The sequence below is a fragment of the Piliocolobus tephrosceles genome, chromosome 15 (assembly GCF_002776525.5).
Source record: "Piliocolobus tephrosceles isolate RC106 chromosome 15, ASM277652v3, whole genome shotgun sequence".
In the NCBI taxonomy this organism is placed as follows: Eukaryota; Metazoa; Chordata; class Mammalia; order Primates; family Cercopithecidae; genus Piliocolobus; species Piliocolobus tephrosceles.
In genome coordinates this window covers 32,160,205-32,175,262 of record NC_045448.1, presented here as the reverse complement: position 1 = coordinate 32,175,262, position 15,058 = coordinate 32,160,205, and the positions used below count along the sequence as shown (strand labels likewise).

The 15,058-nt window shown below is 39.3% G+C and overlaps 1 protein-coding gene across 4 annotated transcripts in view; it reads right to left on the bottom strand.

The window, feature by feature from the left end:
* SPAST (spastin) overlaps window positions 1-15,058 on the bottom strand; it is an 82,314-nt gene that overhangs the window by 9,620 nt on the left and 57,636 nt on the right. For all 4 annotated transcript variants that reach the window (XM_026454749.1, XM_026454751.1, XM_026454750.1 and 1 more), the window contains 5 exons: window positions 8,144-8,219; window positions 7,813-7,904; window positions 7,589-7,668; window positions 2,881-2,923; window positions 1,426-1,505 (listed from right to left, as the gene is read on the bottom strand). In XM_026454749.1, the coding sequence (XP_026310534.1) occupies window positions 1,426-1,505; window positions 2,881-2,923; window positions 7,589-7,668; window positions 7,813-7,904; window positions 8,144-8,219 (371 nt within the window). The remainder of the gene's footprint in view (window positions 1-1,425; window positions 1,506-2,880; window positions 2,924-7,588; window positions 7,669-7,812; window positions 7,905-8,143; window positions 8,220-15,058) is intronic.

The following is a 15,058-nucleotide window of genomic DNA, read 5'->3' as shown; positions in this document are numbered from 1 at the left end:
TCAACCTCCCAGGTAGCTGGGATTATAGGCATGCGCCACCACACCTGGCTAATTTTTTTTTTTTGTATTTAGTATAGATGGCGTTTCACCATGTTGGTCAGGCTGGTCTTGAACTCCTGACCTCAGGTGATCCACCCGCCACAGCCTCCCCAAGTACTGGGATTACAGGCGTGAGCCACCTCACCTGGCCAAACAGCAAATTATGTTCATCTCTGCAGATTTAAATCTCCATATAATAAGAGGGTAAAAACTAGTTTCCCTTTGTCAGCAAACCCATAGTTAGGTGGTTTGATTTTAAGGGAACAGAAAGGCCCATATGCTGAAAATAAACAAAATAGTATATTGCTGTTTCCCTGTAATGCCTCAAATTTTAATCATTAGAACCATTCCTTTAGATTAAGGCATACTATCTCCAGAGGCTTCATTAAATTGTAAACATGTCACCTGGAAAGGTAACAACTGCAAACTACTGGTGGCCAACTGACACATAAACACAATTACTTCTCCAATTAGTGTTTATCTTGGCAAAGAGCACTCTCTTGATGGGGTAAGGGACAATCAATGTACATTTCTTTAAATATGGGGATAGACAGAAAGGTCTGGAGTAGAAGGTATTTCCAAGTAATCTGTTCTTTGGTTATAGGTATCTGGGAACTCAGAGCTCTTGTTAAAATCATTCAATACTCACATACTTGTTGAATACTTTAAATTACTTTATGACATTTTTCAGGGAATAAAATTCATGAGTGCATCTCCTATACTCAGTTTCTACTTCACACTGTTCATAAAGTTTAAGATTATTCAAATAGCTGAAATTAAAATTATTAATTTTAAAATTATTAAAATTATCAAATAATTAAAATTATTGAAATAGCTGAAAACTATTCAGCATAATGCAAAGAACAAGTTTATATAAAAATATCCGTGTTAGTGTGAGCAATGTGAAATGTCAGAAGTTTTTTTTTTTGAACAGGGTCTCACTCTGTCACTCAACCTCTACCACCTGGGCTGAAGCGATCCTCCCACCTCAACCTCCCAAGTAGCTGGGACTACAGGTGTGTACCATCATTCCTGACTCATTTTATTTTTTATAGAGATGGGGTTTCACCATGTTGCCCAGGGTGTAATGTTTAAATTACTTTAATACCACTTACAGGTTTAAATAAATTTATAAAAAGAATATACTATCATCATTAGATATTTAGGTCATGTCTTGCAGAGGACACAGTAAGTGAAATTTAGATTCCACATATATATAAGAATAAGACGTAAGAAAAGGCAAAGGAGGTAGAGGATGAGACAAAAAGTCTTCTGTAAATGAATTACTCATTTCATACTTAAGATTACTTTAAATAACTAAAAAAAGAAGTATTTACAAAAAAAATAAATAAAAGCTGTAAGATAAACCAAATCCAAATTACTCACCTAGCAAGTTGTGCTAGTTCTTTTTGGGTCAATGGACTTCCTTGTTTACATAACAGATTTTTAAACAAAAGTAGTCTTGTCTGCAAAATATTAAAAAAATGATAATTCAGTCTAATTTAATATCAGAATTAATGATTCTTTTCTTTTTTTATTTTGAGACAGGGTCTTGTTCTGTTACCCAGGCTGCAGTGCAGGGCACAATCATAGCTCACTATAGCCTTGACATCCTGGGTTCGAGCAATCCTCCCATCTCAGCCTCCCGAGTAAGTGGGACCAAAGGCACGTGCCACCATGCCTGGTTAATTTCTAAAAAAGTATTTGTAGAGACAGGGTCTCCTTATGTCACCCAGGCTGGTCTTGAATTCCTGGCTCAAGTGATCCTCCCACCTCAACCTCCCAAAGTGCTGGGATTAAGGGCATGAGCCACCACACCTGGATAAAAACATAGCAATAAATATTCTGCTGCAAAAAAAAAACCAGTTTTACAGAGGTATGAATTCATCTACTATGAAATTCACCCATTTTAAGTGTATAATTCAATGACTTTTAATACATTTATATAATTGTGTAATCATCACCACAATCCAGTTTAAGAACTTTTTAATTCACTCATACCTGTTTGCAGTTAATCCTCATTCCCAACTCTTACCCTGACAACCCACTGATCTGCTTTATGTTTCTAGAAATTTGCACTTTCTGGCCGGGTGCGGTGACTCACACCTGTAATCCCAGCACTTTGGGAGGCTGAGGCAGGCGGATCACAAGGTCAGGAGATCAAGACCATCCTGGCTAACACAGTGAAACCCATCTCTACTAAAAATACAAAAAATTAGCCAGGCACATGCCTGTAGTCCCAGCTACTCAGGAGGCTGAGGCAGGAGAATCACTTGAACCCGGGAGGTGAAGGCTGCAGTGAGCCAAGATCACCCCACTGCACTCCAGCCTGAACAACAGAGCAAAACTCTGTCTCAAATAAATAAATAAATAAATAAATTTCCCTTTTCTGCATATAAACAGAATCATATGATATGTGACATACATCATCTTGCTTCTTTCATTTATAATGTTTTGGAGTTTCATTCATAAAACTTAATATGAGTATGCAGCATGTATAATGGATAATAGTATCCAGTATACAGTATCCATAACATATACCACATTTGTTTATTCACCAAAATGAACATTTTAGATCATTTGTAGTGCTGGCTATTATTGATACTGCTGCTATAAAAATTCTTGTACAAGTCTCTGTGTGGACATACATTTTTGTTTCTCTTGGGTAAATTCTTAGGAGTGAAATTGCTGGGTCTGACAGTAAGCTTATGTATATCTTTTTAAGAAACCACTAAACTGTTTTCCAAAGTAGCTGTACCATGGATTGGAAGACTTAATATTGTCAAGATGGCAGTTCTTGTTTCTGCTTTAAAACAAAAAAATTCAAACACAGATACATACCTCCTCATTTGGTAAAGACACATATACCCGTTTGATGAAACGCCTAAAAAAAAAAATCCAGCACTTTTAGAAATATAATTTTGAATTTAAAGCTGAAGCAGCAAATGACAGGAAAAAGCTTTTAAAATATAATATTCAAGGCACTGGAATGCATTTTGGTAGTTATCAATGTAAAAATATTTTTGTTACTCTTTTAAAACTCTAGTTAATGTTTAAAAATCCTTAATTCGGTATTGTTAGAATTAATCATTTATGTATGTGTATGTTTTTAATAGCAGTAATGCTTTAAAACAAACAAAATATCTGACATAAGTAGATCTCCTATCTTCTTGAATCTGAAAAATACTAAAATCAGCAAGGATAATAGAAACAGAAACATACACTTCATCAACAAACTAGGTAATACTTATGGAACATAGTATTACATAAAGGTGAACTGCCTAGGGCAGTGAAAATTACACTGACGAAGACACACAAAGGATCTGCTGCTGAAGATCATGGACATGACTGTCAGAATACAGTTTTCCTCCCCAAAAGAGATAGCACACCCTAAAGGGTTATAATAAAGCCAATCCCTCCACATTTAAACAAGCATATAGGCCTGGCTCTGCAGACCATGTAAACCCTAACTGATAGCATAGGAATGGCAAGGAAGGTGAGACTGAACAAAGAAACTCTAAGACGAATTATCTTTATAAGAAGGCATCTAACAGTCTGGTGGGAAGACAATGTCTTGCAGTGACCAATATTTTTTAGTAGAAGAATAAATCAACCCTATCTCTTATTTACACACACATATACTTCATTATTAGGTAGGGCCTTCACTGTAAGTGAGGGAGGCTGCATGTTAGTTTAGAGTATACGTGGACTACTCAAGATACCTATCCCTTCCCCTACAATATCCTTCCAAAACTAGGTTTTCCAAGAAAACTCTTTTATTCAAAGAAAAATAATAAGCAAAAAGGAAAAACCAGGACACAGTTCATTTAAAAAAAAAAAAACCTGCCCCCAAAAAGAGCAAACAAAACACAACAAACATAAACTAGATAAAATGAAGAACATGCATGAGAAGATTATGCCATAGAGCAAATTAAAATTATGACCAAATATCTTTCCATGAAATAATTTAATTTTTTAAAAATTTTTAATTTTTTTATCCGTAAGTTTTTTTTTATAGATAAGGAGTTTTGCCATGTTGGCGAGGCTGGTCTGGAATTCCTGGCCTCAAGTGATCTGGCCTCCCAAAGTGCTGGGATTCCAGGTGTGACCCACCAAGACACCCGACCAAAGAACCGTTTTCTTTGTTTTTTTTTTTTGAGACAGAGCCTTGCTCTGTCCCCCAGGCTGGAGTACAGTGCCACAGTCTGGGCTCACTGTAACCTCTGCCTCCCGGGTTCAAGCGATTCTTAGCCTCCTGAGTAGCTGGGATTACAGGTGTGTGTGACCACACCCAGCTAATGTTTTGTATTTTTAGCAGAGACACTGCTGTGCTATGTTGGCCAGGCTGGTCTCGAACTCCTGGCCTCAAGTGATCCGCCCTCCCCAAAAAATTGTTTTCTATGAAACAAGAGCCCAACGAAATATTAAGAGCTTATGGAAATAACATATAGATGCTCAAAGAAATAAAACAGAAGATGAAAAGTAGAATAACAGAGGTCAGGAAAGTAATGAATAAAAAACCACAAAGGAAAGAAGAGTTAGAAAAGATACAGCAGAAAGGAGATTAGATACTAACCCAGTAAGAAATAAAGGCAACAGGCTTGGGGAAACAGAACAAAACAAAAAGACCTAAGAGTTTAAAAGGATTAACAAGAAAATTGCAAAAAGACCTAAGAGTTTAAAAGGATTAAGAAGAAAATTACAGATAGGGAAAACAAAAGGATGCAACATAACACATAATTTATGTGCAAAAGAAAACAGAAAAATGAACTAGGTGAAAAAATTAAGATATCATTTAAAATAAATTTCCCATTTTAACGATATTGATTCTTCCAATCCATGAGCGTGGAGTGTTTTTCCATTTATTTGTGTCACCTCTGATTTATTTTAGCAGTGCTTTACAGTTTTCCTTGTATAAGTTCTTTCACCTCCGTCATCAGCTGTATTCCTAGGTATTTCATTTTCTTTTTTTTTGTGACAGAGTCTCGCTCTGTTGCCCAGGCTGGAGTGCAGTGCCTAGATCTCAGCTCACTGCAAGCTCCGCCTCCTGGGTTTATACAATTCTCCTGCCTCAGCCTCCCGAGTAGCTGGGACTACAGGCACCCACCACCGTGCCTGGCTAATTTTTTGTATTTTTAGTAGAGACAGGGTTTCACCATGTTGGTCAGGCTGGTCTTGAACTCCCGACCTCAGGAGATCTACCTGCCTCAGCCTCCCAAAGTGCTGGGATTACAGGCGTGAGCCACCGTGCCCGGCCAGTATTTCATTTTCTTTGTGGCTACTGTAAATGGGATTGTGTTCTTGATTTGATTCTTAGCCTGGACATTATTACTGTATAGAAACAGTACTAACTTTTTGTACACTGATTTTGTATCCTGAACCTTGGGGTAAAATCATTTATCAGTTCTAGCAGCCTTTTGATGGAATTTTTAGGGTTTTCAAAGTATAGAATCATATTGCCAGTGAAGAGAGAATGACGACTTCTTTTCCTATTTGGATGCCTTTTGTTTCTTTCTCTTGCCTGATTTCTCTGGTTGTAAAAAGACCATACTGCCCAAAGCAATGTACAGATTCAATGCTATTTGTATCAAACTATCAATGTTATTTTTCACAAAATTAGAAAAAATTATTCTAAAATTCATATGGAACCACAAGTCCAAATAGACAAAGAAATCCTAAGAACAAAGAACAAAGCTGTAAGTATCACATTACCTGACTTTAAACTAAACTATACAGCAGCCCGAACAGCATAATTCTGGTATAAGACACACAGGCCAAAGGAACAGGATAGAAAATGGAGAAATAAAGCCACACACCTGTAACCATCTGATCTTTGATAAGGCTGACAAAAACAAGCAATGGGGAAAGGACTCCCTACTCAATAAATGGCGTGGGGATTACTGGCTAGCCATATGTAGAAAAATGAAACTGGACTCTTACTTTTCACCATATACAAAAATTAACTCAAGGTGGACTGAAGATTTAAATGTAAGATCTCAAAGTATAAAAATGCTAGAATAAAACTGGTTAAGTCCCCAAATGCAATTGCAACAAAAATAAAAATTGACAAGTGGGACCTAATTAAACTAAAGAGCTTCTGCACAGCAAAAAGAACCATCAACAGAGTAAACAGACAACCTACAGAATTGCATCCAACAATGGTCTGATATCCAGAATCTATAAGGAATTCAAACAACTGAACAAGCTAAAAACAGACAACTCTGTTAAAAAATGGGTAAAAAGGAAATGAACACGCACTTCTCAAAAGACATATGAGGGGACAACAAACATGAAAAAATGCTCATCATCACTAACCATCAGAAAAATGCAAATCAAAACCACAATGAGATATCTCACACCAGTCAGAATGGCTATTAATAAAATGGCAAAAAACATCCCATATTATCTAGAGATTGCGGGAAAAAGTAAAAAAAATAACAGATGTTGGTAAGACTGTGGAGCATATGTACTGTTGGTGGGAATGTACAGTTCAGTCATTGTAGAAAGCAGTTTGCAGGTTTCTCAAAAAACATAAAACAGATCTACCTTTGACCCTGCAATCCCATTAATGGGTATATACTCAAAGGAAAATAAATCATTATACCAGAAAGACATGCATTTCATGTTTATTGCTGCACTATTCACAACAGCAGACATAGAATCAATCTAAGTGTCCATCAATGGTGGACTGGATAAAGAAAATGTGGTACATACACACCATGAAATACTATGCAGCCATAAAAAAGAATGAAATAATGTCCTTTGCAGCAACATGGATGGAGCTGGAGGCCTTAATACTAAGCTAATTAACGCAAGAACAGTAAACCAAATAGCTCGTGTTCTCGTAAGTGGGAGCTAAAAATTGAGTACACATGGACATAAACATGGGAACAATACACACTGTGGACTACTACATGGGGGAAGAAAGGAGTGAAGTGTGAGTTGAAAAACTACCTACTGTACACTATGCTCACTACCTGGGTGCAATATAACCACGTAATCCATCCAGTAAAGAGAGAAAAAATCAAGTTAATTTACAAATTTCAAAAAATCAATTTGGATTCAGACTTTTACACTACTACAGCCAATCCTAGAAATAATGGGGCAATACTGTAAATTCCTTGGGAAAGGATGCCCAAGAATTTTATGCTAAGCCAAACCGTCCTTCCAGTACGAAGGGAATAAACTGGCTCAAACACACAAGAACAGAAAACACGTTTTCCATGAATCCTGCTTTGATCATCTCATGAAGCCCAATAAAAGAGGGTAAGAATCAATTTTGAAGTGTAAAGATAATTTAATGCAACACAGAAGAACTGACCAATTTACCTAAAACCATAACTAAACCTTTACTAGACTAATTCTCCTGATATCAAGCAGTTGACCTCAAAATCCTTATGTAGTTGGTAACAAAAGGCTAGAGGATAGTACTGGAGGAAAATAGTGAAGTTAGTCTTAAAACTGAGAGTAAGGAAATAATACGTAAGATGGATACATGAGTAAATGCTGTCTGTAATAAATGCATGTATTTCCATATAAATCTCCCTACCTGCGAACAGCCTCGTCAAGCTCTTGTGGCCTATTAGTTGCACCCATTACAAGTACTCTGTCATCTCCAGCAGACTGTACCTACAAGCAAAAAATCTTTTTTCAATTAATTTAGAAAAGTAATAACAAATATAAAGATATTTGTAATTTTAACATTGGCCATTCAATAGGAAAATATATATACGAAAATGCTGCCACATTAACAATATCATAATCAACACTTACACCATCAAATTCTATTAGAAATTCAGTTTTTAGGCGTCTACTAGCATCGTGCTCCCCTTCTCTTCTTTCACACAAAAGGCTATCAACTTCATCTAGAGGAAATACAAGTATGAGACTTTAATTAAAGACCAAGCTGTGTGAGTCATCTGAGATTAATCTAGTTTACTACTTAATAATATAGTGGGTCCTATTAAATTCATTAGACAGTCTTTAAGCTTGCCCTTCTTTAAAACTTCTTCCTTTTGAATAATGTTTCCAATCATATCTTTCCTATTTGGAGAGGGAAATTTCACAAATAGTCAACTAACTTAGTTGGAAAATATGTTCTTACCTATAAAAATTATAGAAGGCTGAAGTTCTCGAGCCACAGCAAAAAGAGCCCTCACCAATTTCTCTCCTTCTCCCACCTAAAACAAGGCGTTATATTGTTATACACATAAAATGCAACATTATTCCAGTATTTTAAATTTTATGTTGAAAATCTACCACACAGGAACTTAATTTCCCTTCCTTAAAACAACCAAAGATTTGGTTTGAGAAAGGGGACAGTATTACTGAACCATTCCTTACAATTTTAGACAACAGACCGTGATTTCATACAGCCTGGTAAGTGCTTTAAAAATTCATCTGTTTTGCTTCACCCTGCATTCTTAAGACTTGAGAATGAAATAGCTATTTGGTCAAGGATATAACTAGTGAGAAAAGGGGAAGACGAGGGAAGAGAAAAAAGACACTGTACATATTCTTTAATCCCTAGATTACAGAGTATATTTACAGAAGTAAGTTAGTTGGAGTGTGCTCTCCTAAACAAAACTTTCTCTATTAAGAACATCGTGAAAAGTCACTCACACATAAATATCAACATTTCTTTCTTTTTTTTTTTTTGAGACAGAGTTTTGCTCTATAGCCCAGTATGGAGTGTAGTGGTACAATCTTGGTTCACTGTAACTTCTGCCTCCTGGGTTCAAGTGATTCTCATCCCTCAGCATCTCAGGTAGCTGGGATTACAGGTGCCCACCACCATGTCTGGCTAATTTTTGTATTTTTAGTAGAGATGGGGTTTTACCATATTGGCCAGGCTGATCTCGAATGCCTGACCTCAAGTGACACACTTAAACTTGGCCTCCCAAAGTGCTAGAATTACAGGCATGAGCCACGGCGCCCAGCCAGTAAATATTGAAGTATTTCCAGATAGTCCAGAAGGTCAGTGAACACCCCTTGAGACACTCCCAGGTGCTGACACCATACAAAGGCCATTATATGCACCAAAGTAATGAAAGAGTCATGAGGTCTGTGATAATCTACTGTAAAAATTTTTCTGTCCTCTAGGTGGCATTTATTATTTTTATTGAAGATTTAACTAAAAACAAAAGAAATGTCACCAGATTTAGAATAATCCAAACAAATATTCTAGGCTGGGCGTGGTGGCTCACACCTGTAATCTCAGCACTTTGGGAGGCTGATGCGGGCAGATCACAAGGTCAGGAGATCGAGACCATCCTGGCTAACACGATGAAACCCCGTCTCTACTAAAAATACAAAAAATCAGCCGGGCGAGGTGGCGGGCGCCTGTAGTCCCAGTTACTCGGGAGGCTGAGGCAGGAGAATGGCATGCACCTGGGAGGCAGAGTTTGCAGTGAGCCGAGAACGCACCACTGCACTACAGCCTGGGCGACAAAGCAAGACTGTCTCACATAAAAAAAATTAAAAATAAAAATTCTCAGAGCTGAAAGAAATCTCAAAAGATCATCTCTTATGACATTAACATTTTACAGATGAAACAGGCCTAAAGTGATACTTTCTCAAGGCCAGTTCAGGATATAAAAGTTATGCTAGAGGCCAGGCACGGTGACTCATGCCTGTAATCCCAGCACTTTGGGAGACCAAGGTGGGTGGATCACCTGAGGTCAGGAGTTCGAGACCAGCCTGGCCAACATGGTGAAACCCTGTGTCTACTAAAAATACAAAAATTAGCTGGGCGTGGTGGTGCATGCCTGAAATCCCAGCTACTCTGGAAGCTGAAGTGGAAGAATTGCTTGAACCTGAGACGTGGAGGTTGTAGTGAGCCGAGATTGCACCACTGCACTTCGGCCTGTGGCGTAAAAGTGAGACCTTGTCTCAAAAAAAGAAAAAGCTAGCCTAGAATCCCTATCTCCTAACTTCCACGACAATACTTTCCATTATACTATATGCATAATGTGGGTAAACATGCTTTAATGACAACTTGAAAACCAGGCACAGTGACTCATGCCTGTAATCCTAGCACTTTGGGAGGCCAAAATGGGAGGATCATTTGAGCCCACAAGTTTGAGACCAGCCCTCGCAACACAGTGACACCTTGTCGCCCAAAAAAAAATTTTTTTTTTTTTTTTTTTTGAGAAGGAGTCTCGGCTCACTGCAATCTCTGCTTCCCAGGTTCAAGGAACTCTCCTGCCTCAGCCTCCTGAGTAACTGGGATTACAGGCACCTACCACCACACCCCGCTAATTTTTTGTACTTTTAGTAGAGACAGGGTTTAACCATGTTAGCCAGGATGGTCTCGAACTCCTGACCTTGTGATTCGCCCACCTCGGCCTCCAAAGTGCTGGGATTACAGGTGTAAGCCACCGCATCTGGGCCTCCAAAATTTTTTAAAATTAGCTGGCCATGGTGGCACGTGCCTGTAGTCCCAGCTACTTGGGATGCTAAGGTGGGAGGATCTCTTGAGCCCAGGAGGTTGAGGCTGCAGCGAGCCATGGTCATGCCACTGTACTCCAGCCTGGGCGACAGAACAAGACCCTGTCTCAAAAAGTAAGTAAATAAATAAATAAATAGAATAATGGCTTGTAAAATTTCACATAGGAAGTAAAATGTGATCAGGAAAACAGGTGCCATTTTATAGTTACTTTTAACTACTTTAGAAAATTGAGAACATTTTAAGTACTATGGTTTATTAAAACATTTAAAGAAACTTACAAAAGATTTTACTTAGCAGAGATAATACAACAGAAATATTACTGCCCACATGGAGACCATCTTCTAGTGGAGGTGACAGTTAATATTATTAACTTCTCTGATTTTTTTTTTTCCTAGTTTTTAAATCTAGCAGCATACTGATGCACTGAAGACCAAACTTTACATTTTGAAGACTGTATGGAAAAACACTGTAAACTGGCAAGAACTATGTGAATGTTCTTTTTTTTTTAATAATAGATAAGCAGATTAATTAACAGTTTGAACATATAAGAAAAATGTAAAAACTAAATTTGTGTAAAAAAGCACAACTACAACTACTTGCAACAATCCAGATAAATCTCATAAATATAATGCTGATGAAAGAAGCCAAATACACATATACACAAAATCCTACCTCATTAGATTTATATAAAGCTCAAAGGCATGTTAGCTTTGTCTATGATGTTAGCAGTCTAGTGGTTTTGAGAGGAGTGGATAAAGATGGTGGAGTGCCTGGAGGGATTTCAGGGCCACAGGTAACAATTTATTTCTTGACCTGAGTGGTGATTTTGAAAGTATATTTGCTTTGTGGTAATCCACTGAGCTGTATACTTATGCTATAAATACTTTTCTACATGTAAGTTATTCAATAAACAAGGTTAAACAACAATACATGTTAAGATACATATGTAACTGATTTTTTGTGGAAAATAATCTAGATATTTTAATAACACAAATGTTGTCCATGACTATGATGCAGTTCCTCCCAAAAGCTTTCTCAGGGTATATCATGAGACAGAACATCTATATAACATTAGACAATGCTTTTTTTTTTTTTTTTTTTTGAGATGGAGTTTCGCTCTTGTTTCCCAGGCTGGAGTAGAATGGCGTGATCTCAGCTCACTGCAACCCCCGCCTCCTGGGTTCAAGCGATTCTCCTGCCTCAGCCTCCCGAGTAGCTGGGATTACAGGCATGTGCCACAATGCCTGGCTCATCTTTTGTATTTTTAGTAGAGATGGAGTTTCTCCATGTTGATAAGGCTGGTCTCAAACTCCTGACCTCAGGTGACCCGCCCACCTCAGCCTCCCAAAGTGCTGGGATTACAGGTATGAGCCACTGCGCCTGGCACAATGCTTCTTTTTTAAGTCTTCAAAGTCAGGTCACTTCTGAGGTAAAATATTCAGTTCTTATCTAGGCATACTGACAAACTGGCATGACACCACAGAAAGACAACTAAAATAGTAACTATTCTGGGGGCTGCGTGGAAGCGGATATAATGTTAAGTTCCTATATATTTGAAAGGCTGCCTCATTAAAAAAAAATCTGGGCCGGGCGCAGTGGCTCAAGCCTGTAATCCCAGCACTTTGGGAGGCCGAGATGGGCGGATCACGAGGTCAGGAGATCAAGACCATCCTGGCTAACACGGTGAAACCCCGTCTCTACTAAAAATACAAAAACTAGCCGGGCGAGGTGGCCGGCGCCTGTAGTCCCTGCTACTCCGGAGGCTGAGGCAGGAGAATGGCGTAAACCTGGGAGGCGGAGCTTGCAGTGAGCTGAGATCTGCCCACTGCACTCCAGTCCGGGCGAGAGCGAGACTCCGCCTCAAAAAAAAAAAAAAAAAAAACTGGAGTTTTGTTAAATCAAGTATGTAAAAATTAGAAAAAGCAGATTTCAGTTAGACATAAGGAAAAAATGGTATTAGCTAGAAGTGCCAAAATGATAGACTAGACATTTCAATTTTCTTTTTCCTTTTTTTTTTGAGATGGGATCTCGCTCTGTCACCCAGGCTGGAGTGCAGTGGCATGATCTTTCGGCTCACAGCAAACTCTACCTCCCAAGCTCAAGAAATCCTCCCACTTCAGTCTCCCAAGTAGCTGGGACCACAGGTACACATCACCACACCTGACTAATTTCTTGTATTTCTGGTAGAGACAGGATTTCGCCATGCTGCCCAGCCTGGTCTTGAACTCCTGAGCTCAAGTGATCCACCTGCCTTGGCCTCCCAAAGTGCTGGGATTACAGGCATGAGCCACTACACCCAGCCTCAACTTTCTTAAAAGTAAACTTGCTTCAAGATATTCAGGCAGTATCAGAATTGGGGGTTAAGATCATAAATGCTATGTTGTTTCTGGAAAAATGAAGATGAAACAGAGTACTCTTGAAACAAGTATGGATAAAAGAGAATGGTTGCTGTAGGCCAGGTGTGGTGGCTCATGCCTATAATCCAGCACTTTGAGAGGTACATGTGGGCGGATCACGAGGTCAGGAGATTGAGACCATCCTGGCCGACATGGTGAAACCCCATCTCTACTAAAATACAAAAATTAGCCAGGTGTGGTGGCTGTAGTTCCAGCTACTCGGCAGGCTAAGGCAGGGGAAATTGCTTGAACCCAGGAGGCAGAGGCTGCAGTGAGCCAAGATCACGCCACTGCACTCCAGCCTGGCGATGAGCAAGACTCCATCTCAAAACAAAAAAAAAGGAAAGAATGGTTGCTGTAATATTTTTAATGAAAGACCACACTTACTGGAGCTCAAATCCTAGTTTGCCACTTCCTGGTTATGAGATCCTGAGCAGATCACTGAACTTCTCTGTAATTCCCTACTTAATAAAATAGAGGTATGAGAATAGTATCTATACCTCATATGATTATTCCACAAATATTTATTCGTACCTACTCACTGCCAACTGAAAATGGAAGTGAAGAACACGTGGTGATAGTCTCTGCCTGCATGGAGACCATCTTCTAGTGGAGGTGACAGTGATATCAGATACAATTAAAATAATCCTATCAATGAATACGAATTTCAACTCCAATGAGTATGACAAATGAGGTGCAAGTGGTGCTAGGAGAATAATAAGGGGGAATAGTTTGGAGGGTCAGGGAAGGTTGTAACATTTCCACTGGTATCTGAAGAATAAGTACAAATTAACCGGGAAAAGATAGTGTTCCTGAGAAAGGAAACTCCATGAAGAGGAATCCCATGACAGGAAAAAGCATAACAATATTTGAAGAACTGTCTAAAGAAGAGGGAGTCTTAGCAAATAGACTTCAAAAACAATGGGTCTAACACCAAGGCTATTTCTGTCATAGTGATGGAGGGAGGCTACTTTAGTCCAATGCCGTAACAACTATGGTCAACATGTCAAGTTTGCCTTTGACTCACAGCTCATTATACAACCTTACAAATAAGTTTCCCATACATGTCTAAAGGTACAGAGAGCACACTGTTCATAGCAGCTAGACAATTCTGATCTCATGTCTGTTCCGAAGACATAGATCTGCTCTTGGTGTGCTGATAAAATCAAGTTTCTTTGTCTGCAAAACTATAGATAGCAAAGTTATCCTTTGAGACTCTCATGGAAAGAGGCTATCTGGATATCATGTAGTGATGACCTCTGGATTCACCTCTGGATTTTATTTTATTTATTTTTTTTTTTGAGACAGAGTCTCACTCAGTTGCCCAGGCTGGAGTGCAGTGGTGCCATCTCGGCTCACTGCAACCTCCGCCTCCTGGGTTCAAGTGATTCTCATGTCTCAGCCTCCCGAATAGCTGGGATTACAGGCGCATACCACCAAGCCTGGCTAATTTTTGTATTTTTAGTAGAGATGGGGTTTCGCAATGTTGGCTGGGCTGGTTTTGAACTCCTGACCTCAGGTACCTGCCCACCTCGGCATCCCAAAGTGCTGGTATTACAGGCGTGAGCCACTGCGCCTGGCCTCACCTCTGGATTTTGGTGCAACAAATGCCAACACTTCAAACTTTTACAGGTAACACGTTCTTTCATCAGAGATTCACATTTCAGTTTAAGTATTTTTGCCAAAACACTTCCAACCATAAAAGTTCGTTTTGTTTTGTTTTTGAGACATGGTCTTGCTCTGACGCCCAGGTTGGAATGCATTGGCATGATCGTGGCTCACTGCAGCCTCAACTTCCTCGACTCAAGGGATCCTCCCACCTCAGCCTCCTGAGTCGCTGGGACCACAGGTATTCACTAGCATGTCCAGCTAAATTTTTTATTTTTTGTAGAGATGGGGGTCTCACTATGTTGCCCAGGGTGGTATCGAACTCCTGGCCTCAAGCAATCCTCCTGCCTCAGTCTCCCGAAGTACTGGGATTACAGGAGTGAGCCACCATGACCCCCTTGTTTTGTTTCTTTGAGACAGGGTCTCACACTGTCACTCAGGCTGGAGTGCAGTGGCATGATCACAGTTCACTGCAGCCTCAAACTCTCAGGCTCAAGAGATCCTCTCACCTCAGCTTCCCGAGTAGCGGGACTACAGGTGCATGGCACTATGCCTGGCTAAACTT